This window comes from Haliotis asinina, chromosome 3, assembly GCF_037392515.1.
Source record: "Haliotis asinina isolate JCU_RB_2024 chromosome 3, JCU_Hal_asi_v2, whole genome shotgun sequence".
Taxonomy (NCBI): domain Eukaryota; kingdom Metazoa; phylum Mollusca; class Gastropoda; order Lepetellida; family Haliotidae; genus Haliotis; species Haliotis asinina.
In genome coordinates this window covers 4647849-4663372 of record NC_090282.1, presented here as the reverse complement: position 1 = coordinate 4663372, position 15524 = coordinate 4647849, and the positions used below count along the sequence as shown (strand labels likewise).

The 15524-nt window shown below is 37.8% G+C and overlaps 1 protein-coding gene across 1 annotated transcript in view; it reads right to left on the bottom strand.

Annotated features, from left to right (window-relative positions):
• The window catches only part of LOC137277328 (non-lysosomal glucosylceramidase-like), a 34437-nt gene that overhangs the window by 16092 nt on the left and 2821 nt on the right, over nt 1-15524 (bottom strand). The window contains exons 2-4 of the mRNA XM_067809012.1: nt 6551-6639; nt 3008-3123; nt 1628-1852 (exon numbers count right to left, since the gene is read on the bottom strand). Coding sequence (XP_067665113.1) covers nt 1628-1852; nt 3008-3123; nt 6551-6639 — 430 coding nt within the window. The remainder of the gene's footprint in view (nt 1-1627; nt 1853-3007; nt 3124-6550; nt 6640-15524) is intronic.

The window sequence follows — 15524 nt, the reverse complement described above, 5'->3', positions numbered from 1 at the left end:
ATCTGGTTTTCCCCGGAAACGAAGCCTATCCCTCCATTTGAGACTAAATCAGAATTGTTTCCATAGAAACCAGGAAAAATGAAAATGACAAAACGTTGTAAATAGCAAAAGGCACCACTTTGTGGTCTGCCTCAAATATCTTCCAAGTTTTGCTTTAAGATATTGAATAGTTTCCGAGTTGTGCTCTGGAAATGAAGCCCATCCCTCCATTTTGAGACTTAAGAATCATTTCCATGGAAACTGGGAAAATGATAAATCACAAAAATCTGTAAATAGCAAAAGGCACCACTTTAGGGCCTCCCCTACATATCTGCCAAGTTTTGCAGAAAGATATTTAGAAATTTTTGAGTTGTGCTCCAGAAACAAAGCCCATCCCTCCATCTGAAACTAAGTCCAAAATGTTTCCATGGAAACTCAGTAAATTATAAATCACAAAAATCTGTAAATAGCAAAAGACACCACGCTGGGGTCTGCCACATATATGTACCAAGTTTTGCTGACAGTTATTAGGAACTTTTTGAGATGTGCTCCAGAAATGAAACACATCGCTCACTTTTGAGACAAGGTCCGAATTGTTTCCAAGAAACCGAGAAGCTAAGAATTGACAAAAACCTGTAAATACCAAAAGGCACCATTTTAGCTTCTGACTGGCATATTCACCAAGTTTTGCAGAAAAGTAAAGAACGGATTTTGAGTTCTGCTCTGGAAACAAAGCCCATCCCTCCATTTTGAGACTAAGTCCGAAACATTTCCATGGAAACCGAGAAAATAATAAATCACAATAACCTGTAAATACCAAAAGGCACCACTTCAGGTTCTGACTGATATACAGTCGACCCCCGTTTACCCGGACCCCACATATCCGGAAACCCCGCCTTCCGATTTTTATGTGAAACAAAACTTACATTCATTAATTGTACTTGCTTAGCTGGACCCCGTGCTTCCGGACCCGGAGGGCAATTTTTTAAACTATTCCCATACATTTCCATTGAAAAATGATCCAGTTATCCGGACGGAGAGATCTGTGCAACATGCATGTGTCATGTCAACAACATTTACTGTGACATGTGATTTCATTCTTAATCTATCGGAAGGCATTTGTTGTGAATTGATTAATTAGCCATCACAACACAAGTGACGCGTGTCACTCGGGTTGTTCTTTTGGATTTGGCACTGTAAGAACATCTCATCAGTAAAGAAAACATATGTTAAGCAGGATTAAGGAAAACTAAAATGTAGCAAAAGGCAGAACTATAGGTTGAGATGATAATATCTGTCAAGTTTGATCTAAAAATATTGAATGGTTTCTGAGTTATACTCTGGAAACAAAATGATTACGGACTGACGGACGGACTGACAGACAGACGAAGCGTCGACTATATCCGTCCGCATTACATGTCGGGGGATAAAAACATGCTTATGTGTCCACCAAGGAATACATATTCTGAAAGAGAATCCAGCTATATGGCGGCAGTCTGTATATAACTGAGTCTGGACCAGATGCTCCAGTGATCAACAGTATGAGCATCGATCTATCAATTGGGATATGACATGTCAACCAATGTAGTGAGTCTGGCCACTTGATCCAGACAATCATCTCTTGTGGGTAGAAGAGTGCTACACTTACCTTATACTCGTGTGGATAAACTGGTGACACCTGTCTGCATACCAACTTGACATTAAACTCAGGGATGTTGTATACGGTCCATGCACGGGGATACAGAGCATGATAGGCGGCATTACCAGCTGGGAAATTCCAGTTCCAGGCCTTGAGATGTTTCCCATTCTTCTTATAGGATGAGAGCACCTGTTGCAGCACTGTCACTCCATTCTTGCGGATACACACAGTGAACTGGGGACATGCACAACTCATATTGAACAGGTTCTCCAATATCTGTGTCAATTTCTGTTACTGTTTCTACATGTTGTCATTGTCCAGTTGTGTCACATTATCATTGTGTCATTAGCAACATGTGTCAATCATACATTATCATTGTGTCACTGGCAGTATGTGTCACATTATCATTGTGTCATTAGCAACATGTGTCAATCATACATTATCATTGTGTCATTGGCAGTGTGTGTCAAACATTATCATTGTGTCACTGGCAACATGTGTCAATCATACATTATCATTGTGTCACTGGCAGTATGTGTCAAACATGCATTATCATTGTGTCACTGGCAGTATGTGTCAAACATGCATTATCATTGTGTCACTGGCAACTTGCGTCAAACATACATTATCATTGTGCAACTGGCAACTTGTGTCAAAATACATTATCAGGGATTAAAAAATCCCATGACCAGATGCCCGGGACAAGTCATTTGGGGCAATCAACCAATGGTATCTAACTTGTCTGTGGGCTACTAGATAATTTCCACCTATGGATTCAAACTGCAAATAAACTTGGATTTCATTTCATATCTGCTTATAATGTAGCTATTACATTTTGCAATAATAGTAATTTTAAAGCTGTCATTCTTTGAAATTTATCCCTCTTCGATTAATAGTCCAGTAAACATTAACATCAAACATTGTGTCATAAAATCAGGACAAGTGGAAAATTAGTCAGGACAAGTTACTTCTTGAAGCCACTTGCCCTGTGGCAAGTCACTTTTAAAATAAAATTTGAACCCATGATTATCAATATCATTATCATTGGCAACATGACTCAAACAGAATTATCACTGTCGCTGGTAACTGGGGCAGTGGGGTAGCCTAGTAACTGAACCATTTGCTCATCATACTCAAGCCCATTTCTGGTGTCCTCTGTCACGATGTTGCTGGAATACTGCTAAAAGCCGAGTAAAACCATACTTAATCACTCACTCGATCAGTCATTGTCACTGCCAGTTTGTGTCAAACAGACAGTATAGCTATGTAACAATGTAACTGCCAACATGTCAAACAGATATCATCACTGGCCACATGTATAAAGATGACATTAAGTAATCAATCCCCCTTACAACCAAACACTGTTACCATTCAGGATCCTGCACATACCTGATCTGCATCTACAACATTGTAGTCATAGAGACCAGGCACCATGTGGAAACGACAGAACTCCCCGCGATATCCTCGACCAATGGAACCACCTCCCATCCCACCAATAGGACATCCTTGGAAAAAATGAGAAGAAATAAATCAATAATCATCACAAACAGATTTAACAACAATGTTCAAACATTAGATTATTCAGTACATCAAAAACAGCACTTAAAATGTCTTTTTATGATAAAGATCTCTACCTTGGTGTTTCTGTAACGTAATTATCACATATTTGGAATACAAGGTATGTCTTATACATGAATTGGCAAGGTATTAGGGGTGAAGGGTATACCGCGGTATTAGTAGAACTGCGGTATTTGGCCTTCGGTTTGATAAACTGTAATGAAATTAAAAAAAGTTGGCATTTCCGGTTTTCGTACTGTCATTTTAAAAACGTTTTTATACCTCTTCTAAAATGTCTCAAAACTGAATCATGTTGTCCAAGTTATGCACACCTAGATGACCGTCATTTTCCTGGAAGTGAGTTTGGAACTGCCTTGAATGTCGTCTCCTTAGATTTGGTTCTTTTTTCAGTAATTCAAATAAAAATATTTTTCCAATCATGTTACACTCTCTGTAACTGCATACATTATGAAAACCCATCATCTGCATTAAAGACAAGTTGTTAAACATCTTGGGTATAAAATTCCCACTGGGCTTATCCAAATGCAACAGATAGAATATGTCAGACTTTACAACAAATGAAAACAATTATCTGATATATAAAAGTATCTAATTTCCTAATCTTCTTACAACCACATGCATTTTATGAATAAGTATGACGTAGAGCATGTACAATATATTCAATGAAAACATATTATGATAAGAGGTAAATTTTGTCACGTGGCAAAACTTATCTCTCATAGTCATATGTTCTGAGTAAATCTATCTTAGAATCTTGAAATTAGTATTGCAACTATTCCAAATTTACAAAAGAATTTCTGAGATTTCATACGTTTCATCGAAAATATTGTTTAACAGATAAACTCATTAGAATTAAGACTGAATGAGTTCCAAGTCTTCTTCAAATGTAATTACAAGTCGACATACTGAATAATCAGTGTTTAATTTTGAAGGTTGCATCAGTGTCATTTTTAGTCCAGCCAATTAAAAAAAACATTATCAGCTGGAACAATTCATTTTTACTAAACTAACAAAACGATCTGCTTGATACGCATCATATTACACCTCAATATGTTTTAATAACTGGTCAGCTATAAAAGAGACGGCAACCTGAAATTAGGTGTTATTTATAGACATGATCATTCAGCAAAACTGCTGTCAGTCTGTGAAATCTTGCATAAGATCTGGAATGCATGCTATTGTGAACAATACCAATGATTGTGCGAAGGTTTATTTGCCATTTGCTATCAAGTTCATATGTTTTGTGTGAATTTGTTCAATATATTTAGCACAATTTATATATATTGACAGCTTTGTTCATTCAAAATAACAAAGACTATGGTTGTTTTGTTTCCATGTTATTAAACAATGTAAAGTTTGGCTATTGTTGACAATTTTCTTCATAATGATCATATCATATACTGAACCGAGGGCCTTGTATCGAAACACATACCGAACCATGGCGAGAATGTACCGTTTTGCCCCTACAAGGGATGAGAATACTTTTGATACAAAGGAACACTTGGCTAATTAATGAATGAACTTTTCAGCATCTGTCTAATTAATTAACTTTTCAGCATGTCTGAGACCTGGACTTGTTAAGGTTCACACAATTACCTAAAAATGATCAAGATTATACAATTCGTGGTCAAATGTAGCATATGTTTTATATGGGACTACACTTTTTTTTAGCAAAGTACATATTTTAGTACTTTTGGTGTTGGGTTCCATCTGGGATTCAAACCCACATCCACAGAGTCAGGCACCTAATCACCAGCAAACAAAGTCAGCTGCCTTACCTGGTCAGTAACCGCAACTTCTACCAGCTGCAAGCTGCAAGTTAGACAGCTGACTTTGTGAGCTGGTGATTAGGTGCCTGAATCAGAGGGTGTGGGTTTGAATCCTGTGTGTATCAGAACATAAAGTATCCTTGAATGTCTTGATTATAGTACTACAGTCAGGCAGCACTATCTGAACACACTCAAGCTGTAACCACTCTTATTCACTATATAAACACATCAATTGTTGATTCATTAATCCAATGCTTCAGTCTCAGACTCCAGACATCAATTATCGCTAATGCATTAGCTAAGCGTGCACGTTTTTGCTTCATTTATCCCACTGTACATACGGCAGCAACATTGCCTAACAACAACGGGGCTCATTATTGGTAAACATCAATGGCAAATATATTGCTAGCTGAACAAAGCTAGTCATAAGTTCACGATTTTAATAATTAACAGATCACACACTGTGTTACTCTGAGAGAAACCTGTCATGTTTAGTTTTCTTTCAAACAAATACAAGTTTTACAATGTTCTTTGGTCTCTATCAGGCAAGTGGAAGGGAAGTAATCCTACTGCAGTGTGGTGTGCTGTTTCAGCAAACTGAATATTTCACTGTCTGAACATTTTAGGAATAATGCCACTGTTCAGATTAACACAGCCTGACTGTAACGGGTCCCTGCTTCACTTGCACAAAGTAATCATTGTCCCTGTTTATTGCCTACATCAGTTTGCACTTACAGCAGGTTATTGATCAACTACTAAGATCAGTTTATCGATCCGCATATTGTGAGCCACAACAAGCAATAATCTATAATAATTAAGATAAAAAAAATACCTGAAAGTCTTAACTAATGTAAATAATTCAGTACTGACAAATCATCTTATTAAAGAATGAAAAATGTTTGTTTTTTGTACTTTAATAACAATTACATATGAAAGGCTTATGGTTAGTCTTAAGCGGAACACCAAATTCATTCTTAAAAAAAACCCAGTGATTAAAGGTTGCCAAAAAGCCACCTGCTTCTCTCTTGCCCACCAATGAAACCACTGGCAGGTTACCTAACTGTGTCACCAAAGCAAAGTCAGTAAGTTCATAGTGTTCAAAGCACACATGCCAAGTGCAGCATGTGACATCAAATTTATATGCAAGATGTTTTGCTACATGCTATTTAAGGTTATTATTTACAGCATTTGTTTAATGAAATTTAACGATATGCACAGTTTTACTTCTTTTGTATACATTAAGTTCAAACTGTTCTGAAGTTAGATGCATAATTTTGTCATCTTGTTTGAGAAACTATTACTGGAAATACTTATTAACTCTTACATGAATATATGCATGATGAGGAAGCTCTTCTTTTACTTTTATCACATTCAGAAAGTATAAGAGTTGTTTTGAAACACAAGGTCACATGCAACCAAAAATCTAATATAATTAAAACACAGTTATCACTTATTCGTGAGACACAAAATGCATTGTTGCAGGGATTGGGAAAGGCAGGGGCCAGAACAGGTACCATCAATATACACTACCTCATCCCTTTGTCATGTCTGTGCTGGTAATCTCCACTTACAAACAAAAACTCACCATAGATGGTCTTGTGGCCGATGGGGTTGAGGTGATCAATGAATATCTTACGTCCCTGTCTCTTCTTGCTGATCCAGTATGTCATATACCTGGCAAAGGAAAAGAAAAAACAAAACATTTTCTGACTGACTTAAGTGAAGACAGATGTGGTATCATCTAAGAACATGAAGAAACAATGCACTTGATAGCTTCACAATGGTTTAGGCATCCACACCATTTTATTTCCGAATATTATTACACTAACATTGTATGCAACAAATACACATCTCAACATGGTCAGTGGTATTCCATCAGTCACGTAAGTGAGTGACCCCCTTTCAGATAATCACTTGTCCGAGCAATTCGGGACTGTTTTGTGTACATGTTACGCCTTCTACTGTCTATAACCATCATTATTTAATAACCATATCAACAAACTATTTGCCTTTCTGAAATTAACTTGCACCAGAAATATAACCTGGCAACTGTGCTTTGACTTCTTATTTAGTTGCTGTAAGTGAAATGTTTATGTCCATGCTGTCTCGTGTCAGGTTTTGTACAGCAGTGTATTAGGGAACACAAATGCAATGTGAGCTATTGTTGACAAGCTGTACTCTCGTTGAATGGTGTTGAGAAGTGATACTCATTAGGAGTGGAGTTTTATGTATGTCCACTTCCTTATAAAGAAGAACACAACAGTAAAGAAGAAGAATCAAAACTGGGGTCAACCTTATCGTGTTTGCTCACAATCATACAATCAATTGCTGTATTGAAAATATGTCATGTGATGACATACACAGCGATATTGCTTGGTTACATAGACTGGGGATTTTGGAAATACTTGGACGATGACTATGTTCTGAATTAGACACTATAACACAATAAACAGCACCAGATACAATGAGTGTCAGCCGACCAAAGTGAAATGATAAATATGAAATATGGAGAAATGTGACATTCACATGTTTAAAATTGTGGACAAGAGGCTGATACTTCAAGGCACATGTTGAAGGTGTGTGGTTACCAGTATCCCAGGATTTGAAATGCTATTGAATCAGCGTACAATTAACTTGCTGAAGTATTACATTTGGCAAAGTTCACATAAGTGATGAGTTATAATCATGAAACTCTGAATGCAAATCCATTGCATAAAACAGATACACTATTCACTGTATAGTCCTGTATAGAATATGCCATTATGCCTACACTGTAGCCATAGCAACATCGAACAAAATGTGTTAGAGACGTCCAGTGTATGGCGCTGTTATTACTTAGCAACATACAGATGAAAGAACACATGCAATATATACTGTGGAACATATCACAATACATAAATGTTGCCATACAAAAGTCATGCAAATAGCCATCACCAGTGCTGAGTATTGTAATGACAAATACATATTGCTATATTGGTAATCATAATATTGAATTTCACCTAATGGAGATTCATATAAATTCTCTTTTCCCACATCAATATACCATATTCTGACTGTCACCTAAACTGGAGCACAAACAAAATGCCAGACATTGTATATTTCAATTTTATCAACATGATAAACGTGTGGCTAAATTTTCTTATAGCTCAGCCTTGTGTATTATGAACAATGCTGAATAACAGCAGCCATATGTACCTGGCAGTAGCCTGTATTAACCATCAGTCTGCAAAATTAATTTCAGCATAAGGCATGTTGAGAGAAAGGGTGATTTCAAACAACTGGTGTGTCAATAAGTAAGAGACAATTGAAAACATAATTGGCATAGTAATACTACACAGAAAAATGAACATTATTAACATGTGTAAATTTCCTCATGAAGAGTGAGTGAGCTTAGTCTTGCACCACACTCGGCAATATTCCAGCTATATAGCCGCGGTCTGTAAATGAGAGTCTGGACCAGACAATCCAGTGATCAACAGAATGAGCATCAATCTACACAAAACCAATGACATGATACAACCAAGTCAGCAAGCCTGACCACATGATCCCATTAGTCGCCTGTTACCCTTTTCTTGAAAGTATGGGTTGCTGAAGACCTATTCTACCCTGGATCTCATTATGAAGAAAATATTAGACTAGGTCAACAGGACAACAATGGCCACTATTTGTGACTGTGTGGAAAGAAATTTGGTGACAACATTTTAAATTTGTGGGCTTTTTGTTTTGAGGTATATACCTAATTAAACTAATTAAAGATAATATATTTAAAGGGCTGCATTCCAAATATAATTCAAATGACAAGTAAATCCTATTTGTTAAATACTTGTTGCAAATTTTATTTGGGAGTGTCCTTATGCTGCTCTCCTGTCGAATGGCTTCGACAGTACCATTGAGAGGAATAAGGATTACATTTTGCTCTAAGCATAGTGACACTTTTGATTATACTGTTACCAGGCACTGTGTGGTTCATAAAGTTCAAGGTATGAAGGCCAATAAGCACACTTTGCACTATTTCACATGACCACCACAAGAACTGTGTCCATAGGTAAAAGTATAAATAATTAAATTCACCAGACTCCTTTTAATTAATTAACATGAAGAAAACACGAGGTGTCAGCCAATTTGAGAATTCATTTACTATTATTTTATTCAGTGGAACAATAATAAAATGTCCTTTGTGACAGTTTGATGAAACTGACACTGACAATGTTTATTTTCAAATAGTCAGTGAAATGAAGTTAGGAAGTTGCACAATTTGATTTACCAAACACATGAGGGAATCGTTACAGCCCTCCTCACCATAATTTGTCTGTCCTATGATACCTCATGTACTACACAGGCTAGATATTTACCAAAAGCTAGAATTCACAAGTGGTAGACTAAAAATGCATGAGAATGAGAATTGTAACGTTAACTAAGCTGGCTTGAGATACAGACATATGAATTATAATATTTATTCTGTTTACTATGGTATAACTGCAGTGTGAAGCACAGAATTTGAAATTAAAAATACTGATATCAAGTATTTCCTTTGTATGAGGAAGTGTGTGAAGGAAGCCTTTCAAGGTGTGGCTTTAGGTGGACATGAGCTGGGGATCTACTTTCATACTTAAATATTGAAATTACAATACCTGAAACTATTGTATGTGAAAACAAAACATATGGAGAATTCTTATATGAAAAAGATCTCTCCTTAAAGATAATCACTGACTTTTTGCTCCAGTACTAAAGACCTGTCTGTACATATGCCAGTATGATAAGCATGAACAGTATTATCACCACTGATGGCTGACATGCCTCAAGTGATGGAAGTAATAATTGAACAGAATATCATTCTGTCTCAGAACCTGACATTGATAAGATCTGTAGTTTCTCCAAACACTGCAGACTTCCAATACACAAAGCCACCACCATTAACTATTTAACAAACCCAGTCTAATGCTGAGACCAACTATAATCAATGACTTCAGCTATCTCAAGGGACACAACCCATGTGGTTCAACCACAGATCACTACTTTACTCCTCCATTGCACTACAGTGACTACAAACAATAAACAAGTTGTTGTTGAAGCATGGAAGCTACTGACTGACTGCAGTGCCTTGGGAAGAAAACCAATTCTGAAAACATTTCTTGGGTGTTGATGCCAGGATGAAATAAACATCTGAAACACCAAAGCCCTGATCTTACTTATTACCATAACATTTAGAGTGAGTGAGTAAATTATATTCTTCACTGCAAACATAGGTTACTGAAGATCAATTCTAACAGGGGGCAAAACATTTGGGACAGGTCATAATGTTTCTTTTTGAAATACAGAAATCACAAAGCAAGTGTCACTCGTGCCAAGAATTTACAAGCCTTGACAACAATTTGTACAAACACATTAAACTGAGGCTTCTCCTTGAGAGGTGACTTCAGATCTGCAGCACAAAGCATTATATTGAAGAAAACACAGTAAAACATCTGTTCTCCACAAAGTAAAAGGTGAGCACTAAGCAACTAAAAACAAACCATGTTAAAATATGCTGTGTCTGTTATGCATACTTGTTACAGATTGTTTGGGCCAAAACTTATTAACTGAGATTGAGGCTATTTTGACATGTGTCAAGATACTGTTACAGTTCACTCCTAATCCCATATTCAATGAATCGAACCGCAAACTTCAATTCAATTCATTGTTTGTGATCACTACAACATTCATGACTTTTTATGCTAAAAAGGAGTGTCTCTACTTGAACTTGGGTATTATTTATCAAGGCAAGACATGCAACATGGGATATATCTAACAAATGCATGATCACGGTTATTAGTCTTCTATATCTAAATTGACAGTAATATGGTCACGGCTCACTGTCATGATAAACTAACACTGTCCTGATAGTCAAAACACGTCACAGTGTTTATTTGGTTATTGTTATGATAATTATGACATGTAATACATCAACTGCTTTGTTGTATTCTAGTTGTTTCCCAATATTCATATCAATAGTGACTTGCAGTCGCTACATTGATGGAATATCTTATCATAACAGAACATCAAATAAACCGCATGTGCATGATTTCTTTAGTTACAATCACTCCAACATCCAATTGTGTGCACCGGTGGGACTCGATGTAGATACTGTTTGAATTGACTTATTCTTGGCGTGAACATAGCACAATATTTTGAACAGACATTATTATCAAAAGTAATTATAAAAGTAAACTACTACGCTTCATCGACTTCACTTGACCCAAAATTAGAAACAAATATGTATGTGAGATTTCTGATACTTATTTTACAAACAGAAATCATTTTCTAATAATTTGACTGAAAATACATTATTTTGATTGTCTGGCATTTGCCACAATTCATTGAGAAAGAGTCAATGGGTCGAAATAAAAACATTATACAAATCAGAATTCATTCAAAAAAAGTCACATAATGAGACAGGAGTCAAGGGACACATCATCAATAGTGAGTGTGACCCCCTGGGCATCCATATGTGTCAAAACACATCTCCTAATTGATGTTCTCAGTCAGTGGATGATGTATATTCAACTGACAGATCTGATTATGAATTCTGGAGAATAACCTATATCCATGAACAACTGATGCAGTTTCATGAATTGTAAAATTGTATTGTAAACAACATACTCGCGTGTGTGACTTAACAGGAAGTGTCCTTGATCATCTTGGTCATGGTATCAATCAGTCCCTCTTTTGTCTGCACAACGTCATGATTGTGTCCCGCTACTGGCCACATAGGTTTTGTGTCGTGGTTTGGATTTCAATCATTTACTGAGCCACGATTATTGATTTGCATCTTGTGATGTGAGTGATAATCAGTTCTAATGTAGAGTATGCATGCCGCTTTGATAAAGATCACAGAGCACTGTCTTTGGTAATAAAGATGAACGTTTTTAGGCATTGTGACATAATTTGTAAAGCTTAAGATACTGAATTCTAAAGGTTGTGCTGAATTTGACAGAACCTGAAAGATTCACATGAGGTTTGATTCATGTTTCAAAAGTATAACATACTAACATTAAAATTCTCTTCTGCATCTCTTCCACTTCCAGACATTACCAGTATTGAAAACCAGTTATTCTAAAAAAATTATAAAATTCCCTTTTACACATCTGGTTTGTGCCATGGAACTGCAATGTTTTAACAACATTCACCTTCTAACATAAGTCAGACAAACAAATAACACTGCCTAAAATGCAGTTTACTGGGTGCAGCATCAGCCAGCACAATTATCTCACTATAATGCTGCCACCCTTTATCAGTTTATGATCCTTAGAGTTAGGGTTTGTGGTTATGATTAGGCACCCTTTGCGATCCCTTTGGGTTTAGGGTTAGGTACCCTTTATGATCCTTTGTGTTAGGGTTAGGGCTTGGGGGTAGGGTCTGGTACCCTTTCCGATCTCTGGGGAGAGCTAACTAATCTGGTAAAGTCCAGTACTCCCAAATAACTTGACATCTTGCGACTACTACTTTCTACAAGTTGTAAAAATCGAAATCTGTGAAAGGCATTTAGAAGCTGGTATCATGAAGAGGTATAAATTGCATGTATTGACAGTTTTTTTCATTGCAGTGGATTGCAAAAGAATTACCAAATCCTGCAGAAAAATTGTAATATTTTGTCTACAAAATATATAATTATGCCGAGGTGTTTTATTTTGTTGGTTTTGTTGCTACCTCGTTTTCGAGTTACTATCAGAGGTCAGCTTGCCTTGGGGTCAGCTCCCTTGGGGGGCGCTATATAAGCCTTGCCTCGGTCTGGCACTCTCACTTTTCAAAATTGTTTTTGATACTGTTGTTATCGCTCTCGTTCAGCGCCATTTTGTATTTTAGTCCAAAGTGTAGTTTTGTATTTTACCTCAGAAGATCGAAGACTGCATGTAACTTTACAAAAAGTCATAGTGAACCGATGAATGGTAGTTTTTCGTCCGTTGTGAGGAGCTCGTTAACATGTCGATCCCTGGGTGAAGTTTTCCACAAGTTGTACAAGCGGTACAAGCCCTAATCATCGTTCAGTACAAGGATATGGCAGGAGGAAGAAGAGAAACTAGGGGTCGTCAGATCGTCGATTACGCCAAATTTAATTCAGTCGGCAGGACCGAAGCGAAACCGTCAGAGTGCGACATCAGCGAAATAAGTGATGGAGAGTTGTGTGGGGAACAGTTTCAACGTACAGGAAGTCAGGAGGTCTCGATCTCCAGTCCAGAAGAACAACTTCCGGATGTCAACAACATGGAAGCTGAAATTACTCATTTGGAGAAACGATGCGCTGAACTGCAACAGAGAGAGCGGGAAAGACATCTACAAGCGTTGCGGGATGAAGTTAACCGACTCGAGATGGATCGTACAGAAAGTGGACGCTCAAACACGGTAAATATTGACAATGTGACATTGAACGATCTCCGTGACAATCCACGGATCCAGAATCAAGCCTCGACCCTCCTGGGTCAGTTTGCTAACCCGCTGCTGGACAGTTCTGTGTCTCAAGGAGTGCAAGGGTCAAATGCCTCTCGTCGTGAAGGTGGGGTCCCTAAGGTTTTAAGATCAGGCTTCGAGGCTAAGGCGGTCGATAGAGTTGTGAACGCTCAGATTTGGCCTCATACCACTTTACAGTATGAACATGTTGCTAAAGACATTAAGTTTCATGAGTTACACTTTAGACAGTTTGTAGCTGGTGAGCTGGAAATCATAGGTGCAGACTCTACCCCATCAGAAGAAAGTAGGGCATGTTTGGGTCTTCTGAAAAAGATTACTTATTACAGCAAAATGTATGAATGGAAAGCTATTTTAATTTTTTTGCAGCCTTTGTTCGACAAATAGAACTTGGTCACAAACGCTGGGGTGACGATTCCACTCTTTCTAGAAGTCCCAATTCTGGCTAAGGCAGGTTTGCGTCACAACCAACAAAAATTCCCAACCATTCGCAATTTCAGAAATGACAATTTGGATAACAATAATCTGGCCAACAGAACCTGGTTCTGTCCCTTGTTTCAGCGAAATTTATGTAGCCAAACTTCCCCCCATATGCAGGTTATACGAGGAAGAAACCGATTGGTTTCACATGTTTGTGCCACTTGCTTGTTAAAAGATAAGGCCCAATTGGGGCACCCTGAATGTTCCTCAGCTTGTCGCACCAATCTGGTTCTCAAACTGGTTCTGTAAGAACATGACTAGACACCTTTGACTCCCAGGCAAGTAAATCTGAATCACTGTCCCTATCAGCTATTCAAGATGGTAAGAGAGTCTTAGAATCTCTCAACACATTTGAAGGGTGGGACCAGGTACACAATGAGAATACCAATTTTCCTAGTCAGGTTTGCATGGGAGGCAAAGAAAGCGCCTTTGCACAGGATTCTCATCATTTCACCAGATATGCTTATGCAAATCTTCAGTTCGTGGAGCAAGAAAGTTTCCCTTTAGATGAACTTAAGGTGGATCCTAATGATATTGTGGGTTTTGCTCAAGAAAATGCCAGCGATTACCCTGATTCTGAATTCTTGGGCTGTAGCTTAGGTTTAGATCAGGACACACGTAGATTTTGCCAACTGCGAAGTAGATCTCCCATAGATTTGCACAAGTATGTTCAGGCTCAAGAGCAAATCCAAAGTTCTAATCTCCCAAATGCCTTTGGATGCAGAATACCAGTAGACTCAAACCTCAACATTTCATTTATGCGCAACAATTTAAAGGATTATTGGGATTCAGGTGTGGTTGACTTCCTGGAGTTTGGATGGCCAGTAAATTTTGAAGGGGATTTCAAATTATTGACATCAGGCAGAAGTAACCATGCAGGAGCAAATAAATTTAGATGTGCAGTAAAGGATTATCTTGACAAAGAGGTTACAGCTGGAGCAGTGTTAGGCCCCTTCAAGGTTTCCCCCTTCTCATCAGGTCTATATACAAGTCCTTTGAATACTGTACCCAAGAGTGACAAAGTTCATAGGAGAGTGGTTGTTGATTTGAGCAGTGATGGAGGCTCAGGTGTCAACAAGTGGATTCCCAAAGATTCCTATCTTGGACAAAATGGAAAATTACAGTACCCATCAGTCGATGATTTAGTGGAAATAGTCAAGGTCAAAGGCAAAGGTTGTCTGTTGTTCAAGACAGATCTCAAGAGAGCTTATCGTCAAAACCCTGTTGATCCAGGAGATATAAATCTGTTGGGGTATAAGTGGCAAGATCATTTATTTGTGGACAGAGTGCTTGCTATGGGGCTTCGATCAGCAGCATACAATTGCCAAAGGGTCACAAATGCTGTGGCCTATATTGCGAAGCCAGAGAACGTTGATGTGGTGAATTACCTGGATGATTTTGGGGGATGTGATAAACCCCAAGTAGCGGATACTGCATTTCGAAAGCTGGGTGACGTGATACAGAAGTGTGGACTTGAAGAAGCCTGGGATAAAGCTTGTGCACCAACCACCAACATGATTTTCCTAGGAATTCAGTTGAACACAGAGGATCTTACACTGACTATAGATGCTGACAGATTGAGAGAAATCCAGGATCTTACTGCCAGTTGGTTAGAGCGAACTCATACCACCTTGCGA